Below are 10,119 nucleotides of genomic sequence, written 5' to 3' on the forward strand. Positions count from 1 at the left end.
AAGGGATAATGAGTGTGCCACCAACACCCAACTGAACATCTGGAAGACTGCGCAGATTGTGACCTCAAGCAGCAACAAAAAATTCAATCTTTGAATCATTTAATTTTAACTTATTTACTACCATCCATTGCCTAATATCTGAAATACAAATTTGAAGTTTGATAAGTGCGCTATCAAGAGCTCCTGGAGTCTTAGGATTAAAGGAAACATATAACTGTATGTCATCAGCATAGAGATGATAATTAATAGTATGATGTCGGACGATATCTCCAATAGGAAGAGTATAAATTGAGTGTCCTATGGGTCCTACTATTGATCCCTGTGGGAGTCCAAATTCTATGGTTGTGAGGTTTGACAATTTGCCGGCTATGTCAACTTGGGAAGGCCATCCAGAGAGGTATGACTGAAACCAGGACAAACCTGTTTTTTTTAATATACGGAATATAACCGGAGTGTTGGCTCAGTCAGTAGAGCGTCCGCCTCACAACCGGGAGGTCGTGGGTTCGAACCCCGGCCGCGTCATACCAAAAGACGTTAACAGATGGGAGTTGTTGCTACCTTGTTTGGCGTTCAACAATAAGGGATAGAGCAACGTCGATCTGGCGCTGCTCAGTGGCTGCCGGGCTCACCATCAATTGGGCAAAATGAATTTCCCTTTCGGTTTATTAAAATTTGGAGTGGACTATTAGGCTATTATTATTATTATTATTATTATAAATATTTGATGATCGATCGTATCTAACAGTGCCATTAAAACTACCTGGTTTGAATCAAGAGCAAACATTATGTCGCTTTTTACTTTAATTAGAGCTGACTCGGTACTTTGACATGACCTATGAGCAGATTGAAAAGAATCAGAAAGATAGTTAGATTCAATGTGATGAACTAATTGAGTGCATGCTGCTTTCTCGATGAGTTTACCTAAATATGTTAAGTTTGACACTGGCCTATAATTTCTAAGGTCATTTTGGTTCAAGCCTGGTTTCTTCAAAAGTGGTCTAATTATTTGCTGACTGTGCTCCGTTGGGGAAAGTACCTGTGGAAAGAGATTGATTGACTATGTTTGTAAGCAATGGAAATAAATGATCAGAGTTCTCTTTCAGTAGCCATGTTGGGGTGGGATCAAGTCGACAGGATTTAGTAGCCGATGACATGATTCTGGACAAATCTGATTGTGTAAGCAACTGAAAATTTTCGAAAAGAGGAATGTTTTCATTTAGAGTGTCACTAAACTGGGTATCAACAGATACATAACAAGTATCTATTTCATATCTTATCTTTATCTTACCGTCAAAAAATGAAGAAAACTGATTAGCCAATCTGGATGCAGAATCATACAAGGGGAGTTGGCTGGACTTCTTATTTAAAAGAGAATGGATAATCTGATATACCTCCTTGGCAGTACATGAACCCAACTTATCTTTCAAAAAATCTTCTTTAGCGATATCAATGACTTGGCATACATTCTTATTAACCTCTATGAACAATTTGCGATCTGAGTCCAGTCTTATTTTTCGCCATTTCCATTCTGCTTTACGGTGATATTGGCGTGCCACAAGCACAGACTCGTTGAACCAAGGTCTAGGTAACTTCAAAGGGCGAGACTTGGTTACAGATGGAGCATATTATGTATCAAGTACGTGAGTGACTCCAGAAACATACCAATCAAATAAGGATTCACTATCTAATCCTGCAGGTTGAGATGACACTAATTCATGTAAAGCATTAGTGAATTGAACTGTATCGATCTTGCGATAGTTGCGTAGGGAAAAAGTAATAGAGATTGGCTCTGATTTTTGTTTAGCCAGCGAAAAGCAGATCATGACTTGTAATGATCAGAAATGCATGTAGAGATCGACTGTGTGACAGCCTATATCACTGAATCCTCTCGGGTAAAACTAAGTTTAAAGTGTGACCCAGGTTATGTGCTGAACCTTGAACATGTTGGATAAACCCAGCAGATGTAATGATATTCTTCATTTGGAGCACATCATTTTTAGTCATATCTTCCCAATGGACATTCAAGTCTCTTAATAACATCAATTTTCCTGGATATAGTGATATCTCACTTACATATTCATCAAATTCCTTCAAGCAATCAGAAACTGTGAATCTATTTAGTAATAGCTTGGAATTACAATGGACGGATGGAATTCATTGACTACATAGTATGAAAAACTGAACTTGTCTTATATTCAAGTCGAATTCAAAATAATAAAACAAAAAGATTACCCACATTCTATAATCAAAGAACAGGAAAAGGCACACACTTAATGAAATAACTACAAACTGATGTCAAGTTCGATCGAATTATTATTTAAATAATCATTTGAATATAATATTAAAAAAATATTTAATCATAAATATGTTATAATAGAAAACGAAAATTATTGAAATCTCTAGGTTACTTTGGTTAATTATCGATTTGTTTGACAAAAAATTACATTAACATTACAGAATTAAGGTCCACGGCAGAACCGTACACATTGGACGGGCTCCGGAATGCTCTGAAACCTGCACCGTGCTATGCATCCCATTACTTCCCGAAACATCGGCATAGTTCCCGCATAGAGGATGGGGTTGATACACGTGTTGAACATGATCAGAAGGTATGCCCAAGGAACAGCTGGGTCACTGGTAGACACCATCAAGCAGATCCCAGATGGGAGGAAACAAATGAAGAAAGAAAGCACCACCAAGGACAGACGTTTGGTGACGTTGATATGGTGGCGTGAAATCTTTGGCGCACTTTTCGGGCCCTTGGCGCCAGGAGTGGATGCCTGGGTAGCCCTTCTGGGATTGGATGATGTCGACGAATTTTCTAGATTCTCCTGGCTAACGCGATGGTCGTTTATTGATACTCTATTCTCAGCTTGGGAATTCACATTAGACAGCTCTATTTCACCCACGGCAAGCACCCCACGTTCAAAGACTTCATTAGGCCTAGTTGTCTCTGGAACATGCGAAATGTTATGTTGACTTTCATCACCCCCTTCATTCGATGGTGCGAGGTTGACCGGACATGTCAAGGTAGCTGTATCCTCCACGTTTCGGCTGTTTGGAAGTGTAGGTCGCATACCAACTCCAGAAGTTGCTCTCGTGCCATCCGTGACTACACTCCTCTGCCGATCCCGGGATTCTGTCCTGCTCGTACTCATATCAAGACTGGTTCGGTCAAAACTAGAAGTCCCGGCTTCCCTCGACTCGGCCAATCTTTTCCCCAAAGCTTTGTTATGACCCGAAACGGTTCGGTAGATGAGCACGTACATGATAACGATGATGATAGATGCCGGGACGATGACGCCTACCGCTGCTATGAGGCTGTAGTAGTCCGAGTTCGACAAGGAGGTATCCTGGTGACACCACTTGTAGTTTTCTGTATATCCCAACTTCCCGAGTCCTGCCATCGGTGGGACTATGACAAGCAATAATGGGTACATCCATGATAATATCACCATGGCAACAATGTTGCACCTGGAGTAGATACTGTAGAATGTGTATCGAGGCCTGGTGAGGAGGACCCACCTATTGTGAGCGATCAGAGCAAGGCTGATGATGCTAGTTCCTATGCAGGTCAACGTGACGCCTCCGGTCATTGCGCAGATCCATTCGGCGATGGGCCATCCATTCTTACTCAGGATCGCCACGACGTTAAAGGGAAGAAAAAGACAGGTGATGAGGTCGGCCATACCGAGGTTGACCACCAGCCAGTTGGTGGAAGATCTCAACTTTTGGCAGAGGAGCACGGCGAGCACGACGTGGCTATTCCCAATGATGCCGACGACGGTGACGAGACAGAGAATGGAGGCGATGACGATTCGCTGGGGGTAGCTTTCAAACACGAAGTCATCATTGGTGCTGCTAGTGGTGACGGATGAAAAGTCGTCCATATTTTCAAGTTTAATATTCAGTACTAGTTACACAGTCGATAAGAAACACCGGTGCAATTACTTGACGAAAGCTTAGCCTCTTAATTGCTACTTGAGATTGTTCGGTGTCGGAATTAGGTTGCAACGAAAATACCCGCTATTGATATAAGTCATTATGCTTGTCAGTGAAACAGAAATTAATGAACCTGCTTCCAAAAAGAAACGATTTATCAATAATCTCCAGTCTGCAAAGTCATGAACTATGAGTTGCTCTTTTACTGAAAGCGGAAGTCCGATACTAAACTCACGAATCATCGACCCCTAGCAACAACAAAAAATAACGACGAAAGGTTAAAGGTATAGACCAGTTCTGGTCATGCGATTGCATTGTGAAAGAAACGTTGTGGAATCGATCAGAAAAGGTTGATCATCTAGCATATACGTATTGGTGTGTACTGCAAGGTTCTGGAATCATCAAAATGATACGAAATTTGGCCCAGTCTTGGTAAAGTTACAAGCACTGTATACACAGAATGATGTATATGGGAGTACTTTTTTTTTATATTGCCCTGCACCCCACCTATTATTGTCACTCTTGAATACCGTGATCATAAATAAGATCTGGCTATTTATGTCAGTCGATCAGTAGACTTTAACAATGATCATGGTCTGTAAACAAAAAGGATAAAAGAAGATACCCTTAATTAAGATCAAACTATAACATAATCCTCTACTATCCAGTCCGGATAGATATAATAGTTTACCAAATACATTAATTAGTAGGCGGTTTCCCGGTGCAATTTGTATCATCACGTATTAGTCAAAACATATTCTTTCACATGATTGGTAATAAGAGCTTCCATTTCATTTTTTGAGAGGGGGGGTTTCCAATACTGGTCTATACCTTTAATATCTAAAGTCGTGATTATCCAAATAGCCAACACAGTAAGCTATTAGCTTTAACTTATAAAACTCGACTGTTGGTGTTCACCGCTGACTTGCAATATTTATTCTAATATAGGATAACACACATGACAGAGTTGTTTACTTTCCCTTTCGTTGTGTTTTAATTAGTAACTTAGGGAAGCCAACGCGACTTCAAGGGAATCAATCTTCACAGGATTAAACTTTGGTACACGGCAGGATAGACATTAAATGATATTTAATCTTGGTAGTTTCTGTTCATCTGCCTTCATTTCCCTGTGTTCATATTATGGCTAAACAAGCTGGCACAAACTCTTAATTTAAAAATATAAATATTTATATAATCCGACGAACAAAAGATTTTCCCTTTTATGAATAAGTGTCTATATTTCTTCTCCAAAACAAGGTTGTCGTACATGTAGCTTTCATTATTATCTTTCTGATATCACACTGTTTTATTTTGTTTTGGGATTTAAAAAAAAAAAATTAAAAAAGAAATACCTGGCCTTCCACCCCCGAAAAAATGATGTACCCCAGAAAATTACACTAATTAACTCCTGGACAATTATCTAGGCACTTAGGAAAACACAACAAAAGATTACGTACCAACTTGAGTATATAGTCTTGGATCGACAGATGTCCTAGAAGGACTCTGCATGGTGAAGACTGTATACTATCCGGTTTTCTCTCGAGGGTAGTTTCCTGAAGGTGAGGGGGGGGGGGTATATATATATATATATATATACCATGTTGGTCCTAATCAGGTCATAATGGTGGAATAATTATTTTTACCCCAATTTATGGAATGAACAATGATTTATTTCTAATAGATCTAGACAATAGAGATTTCGTTGATATATCTAGTTTCAAGACGAAACACGTTACACGTTACTGGGAATATTACTTGAACTTACCCGTTTCTTTTAATTGGCAGAAAGTATACAATTTTGAATTTCAACAAAACGGAAATAATAGGATAAAGCAAGTTAATTTTAAAATATTGCATAATATATTTCCATCAAAACATAATTTATGCAGATGGCGTATAATGGAAAATGACCAGTGTGATATATGTAAAGAAACAGAAACTACTGTTCATGTCTTGTTAAAATGTAATTAAGTTAGAATTTTTTGGAAAATTATTGAAAACTTATATCATAATTTTTATGAACAAATAAATATTAATGAAAAAGCATTAGTTATAGGTTATTTTAATGGAAAAAGGGAAACTCTGTGATAAACTTCATGTTAATTTTAGGACAATACATAATATACATAATGTATATTAAACTTCGGTGTGATGGTAAAGAGTACAATAGTAAAAGTCTGTTCATTAATTTCAAATTAAAACTACGATATTACATAGCAAATGAACAAAAAAAATTATTGACGAAACACATAGCAATTTTTTAAGAAATGTTACGGTTATAACTATTTATTTAATTACTTTTGTCTATTTGTATTATATTAAAATGTAAATTGATGTAAATATGTATGAAATGTGAAATATGTGAAATAAAACACCTCGTTAAGAGGACAAGAAAAACAAAACTTTTATGTTAATTGTTGTTTCGTTAATTTCCATCAAATATTTATAAAGATTCAAGATTCCAGATTCAAGATAATTTATTGTCATGTAAAAAATACATAAAATTTGTCTTCGGACATTTAACGGTGCTATACATGTACATAAATATATAAATATATAAATACAGACAAAAATCATTACAATTTTAAGAAAGGTTGCATTAAAAGAATAAGATAAAAACTGGGGAAAAGGCAGTGCAGTTTAAAAAGCTTGTTTTGTTTTGTTATTGATCTCGTCCATCCAGGCACTTCCACGCCGGAACACCTCTCCAGCTATCACGCATCAACACACATACAAAGACACACACGACACACCCATATACACACACACACACGCACACACCTCTTACACACACACACACGCACAATATAACCGTATTATTATTATTATTACTTATACCGCGCTTTTCCCATAAGGCCCAAAGCGCTTACAGTGAATGAAAATAAAAATTACATAAATACATATAATTAGAAAAAACAGTCTTACAACTACAAATTGCAAAAAAAGATATGTTTTTAAGGCCTTTCTGAAGGTAATAACTGACGGAGACTGCCTGCTTCTAAGTGGTAAATCATTCCAACATTTTGAAGCAGATACAGTAAATGTTCTATCACCGGCTAATGTGCGGGTAACTGAATATGTGAGACGGAGAGGATCCCTGGCTGACCTCAATGCCCTGGCAGGTGTATATAAATTCAAACAGGTATGTAAATATTGTGGAGCTTGATTATTGAATATTTTGAATACAAACAAGAGTAATTTAAAAATTATTCTTTGTTTCAAATGAAGCCAGTGTAAGGATCTCAAGAGTGGCTGAGATGGATGGTCCCTAGAAACCTGAAATATTAATCGGGCTGCCCAATTTTGTAGCCGTTGCACACGAATCAATTTAGTCGAGGGAATGGTAGAGAAAAGCCCTTTGCAATAATCAATACGGGATAGAACTAAAGAACGCACAGCGTTATGACAGGCAGACTAGTCAATAAACCTTTTGATTCTAGCAATATTCCTTAAATAAAACGTAGCCATACTACAGATGTTAGAAATAATGGTGAAACATCGACATGCAAGAATCAAATACAACGCCAAGGTTTCTTATTGTTTTTGAAGGGCTAATGAGTGTGACACCAACACCCAGCTGAACATCGGGGAGACAGCGCAGATTGTGACCTGAAGAAGCAACAAAAAATTCAATCTTTGAATCATTTAATTTTAACTTATTTAATACCACCCATTGCCTAATATCTGAAATACAAATTTGAAGTTTGATATAAAGTGCGCTATCAAGAGCTCCTGGAGTCTTAGGATTAAAGGAAACATATAACTGTATGTCATCAGCATAGAGATGATAATTAATACTATGATGTCGGACGATATCTCAAATAGGAAGAGTATAAATTGAGTGTCCTATGGGTCCTACTATTGATCCCTGTGGGAGTCCAAATTCTATGGTTGTGAGGTTTGACAATTTGCCGGCTATGTCAACTTGGGAAGGCCATCCAGAGAGGTATGACTGAAACCAGGACAAAACTGTTGACCTAACACCTGCTTTTTTTAATATACGGGATATAACCGAAGTGTTGGCTCAGTCAGTAGAGCGTCCGCCTCACAACCGGGAGGTCGTGGGTTCGAACCCCGGCCGCGTCATACCAAAAGACGTTAACAGATGGGACTTGTTGCTACCTTGTTTGGCGTTCAACAATAAGGGATAGAGCAACGTCGATCTGGCGCTGCTCAGTGGCTGCCGGGCTCACGATCAATTGGGCAAAAAGAATTTCCCTTTCGGTTTATTAAAATTTGGAGTGGACTATTAGGCTATTATTATTATTATTATTATTATTATTATAAATATTTCATGATCGATCGTATCGAATGCGGCTGATAGATCTAACAGTGCCATTAGAACTACCTGGTTTGAATCAAGAGCAAACATTATGTCGCTTTTTACTTTAATTAGAGCTGACTCGGTACTGTGACATGACCTATAAGCAGATTGAAAAGAATCAGAAAGATAGTTAGATTCAATGTGATGAACTAATTGTGTGCATGCTGCTTTCTCGATGAGTTTACCTAAATATGTTAAGTTTGACACTGGCCTATAATTTCTAAGGTCATTTTGGTTCAAGCCTGGTTTCTTCAAAAGGGGTCTAATTATTTGCTGACTGTGCTCCGTTGGGGAAAGTACCTGTGGAAAGAGATTGATTGACTTTGTTTGTAAGCAATGGTAATAAATGATCAGAGTTCTCTTTCAGTAGCCATGTTGGGGTGGGATCAAGTCGACAGGATTTAGTAGCCGATGACATGATTCTGGACAAATCTGATTGAGTAAGCGACTGAAAATTTTCAAAAAGAGGAATGTTTTCATTTAGAGTGTCACTAAACTGGGTATCAACAGATACATAACAAGTATCTATTTCATATCTTATCTTTATCTTACCGACAAAAAATGAAGAAAACTGATTAGCCAATCTGGATGCAGAATCATACAAGGGGAGTTGGCTGGACTTCTTATTTAAAAGAGAATGGATAATCTGATATACCTCCTTGGCAGTACATGAACCCAACTTATCTTTCAAAAAATCTTCTTTAGCGATATCAATGACTTGGCATACATTCTTATTAACCTCTATGAACTTGTTTTGTTTTTCGCCATTTCCGTTCCGCTTTACGGCGATGTTGGCGTGCCACAAGCACAGACTCGTTGAACCAAGGTCTACGTAACTTCGAAAGGGCGAGACTTGGTTACAGATGGAGCATATTATGTATCAAGTACCTTAGTGACTCCAGAAACATACCAATCAAATAAGGATTCACTATCTAATCCTGCAGGTTGAGATGACACTAATTCATGTAAAGCATTAGTGAATGGAACTGTATCGATCTTGCGATAGTTGTGTAGGGAAAAAGTAATAGAGATTGGCTCTGATTTTTGTTTAGCCAGCGAAAAGCAGATCATGACTTGTAATGATCAGAAATGCATGTAGAGATCGACTGTGTGACAGCCTAGTATCACTGAATCCTCTCGGGTAAAACTAAGTCTAAACTGTGACCCAGGTTATGTGCTGAACCTTGAACATGTTGGATAAACCCAGCAGATGTAATGATATTCTTCATTTGGAGCACATAATTTTTAGTCATATCTTCCCAATGGACATTCAAGTCTCCTAATAACATCATTTTTCCTGGATATAGTGATATCTCACTTTCATATTCATCAAATTCCTTCAAGATATCAGAAACTGTAAATCTATTTGCTGAAGACGCCCTACACACACACACACACACACACGGACACACTGCAATCAACATGAGAAGTGCTCCGGCATAGAAATGCCTGGATGGAGATGATGGAGACAATCAATTATCTGAGTATAGAATAGCTATTACGCAACGGCGACTTTGAAAGAAGAGAGAAGAGAAAGGAAGAAAGAGAGAAGAAGAAGAGACATTTATACAATTTACAAATAATCAAAAGAAAACCTAAATTAGCTGTAGCCTGTAGCCATGATTGCTCTCCTTGTATTGTCCTTTCCTGTCCATTTCTTTGCTCATTCTAATCCTCCTCCTCTCCCTTTCTCTAGCTCTCCTTGATCATCAACATTTTGTTTTCTTCCTCTTATTATTTATACTTGTACATCTCTATCGGTTACATATTAGGAATCGATTACAGAGCTTTAATATTTCTTCGATTTTACACAAAATGGATAAGAAACATATTTCTTTTAATGATAGACCTAC

The 10,119-nt window shown here is 37.8% G+C and overlaps 1 protein-coding gene across 1 annotated transcript; it reads right to left on the bottom strand.

The window, feature by feature from the left end:
• Positions 1–2,459: 2,459 nt before the first annotated feature.
• On the bottom strand, positions 2,460–3,890 carry LOC579249 (G-protein coupled receptor moody-like). Its single transcript, XM_779377.2, has one exon. The coding sequence runs from the start codon at positions 3,888–3,890 to the stop codon at positions 2,460–2,462; it is 1,431 nt and encodes a 476-aa protein (XP_784470.2).
• Positions 3,891–10,119: the final 6,229 nt, after the last annotated feature.

The sequence above is a fragment of the Strongylocentrotus purpuratus genome, unplaced genomic scaffold (assembly GCF_000002235.5).
Source record: "Strongylocentrotus purpuratus isolate Spur 01 unplaced genomic scaffold, Spur_5.0 spur5_scaffold_2, whole genome shotgun sequence".
Lineage (NCBI taxonomy): Eukaryota > Metazoa > Echinodermata > Echinoidea > Camarodonta > Strongylocentrotidae > Strongylocentrotus > Strongylocentrotus purpuratus.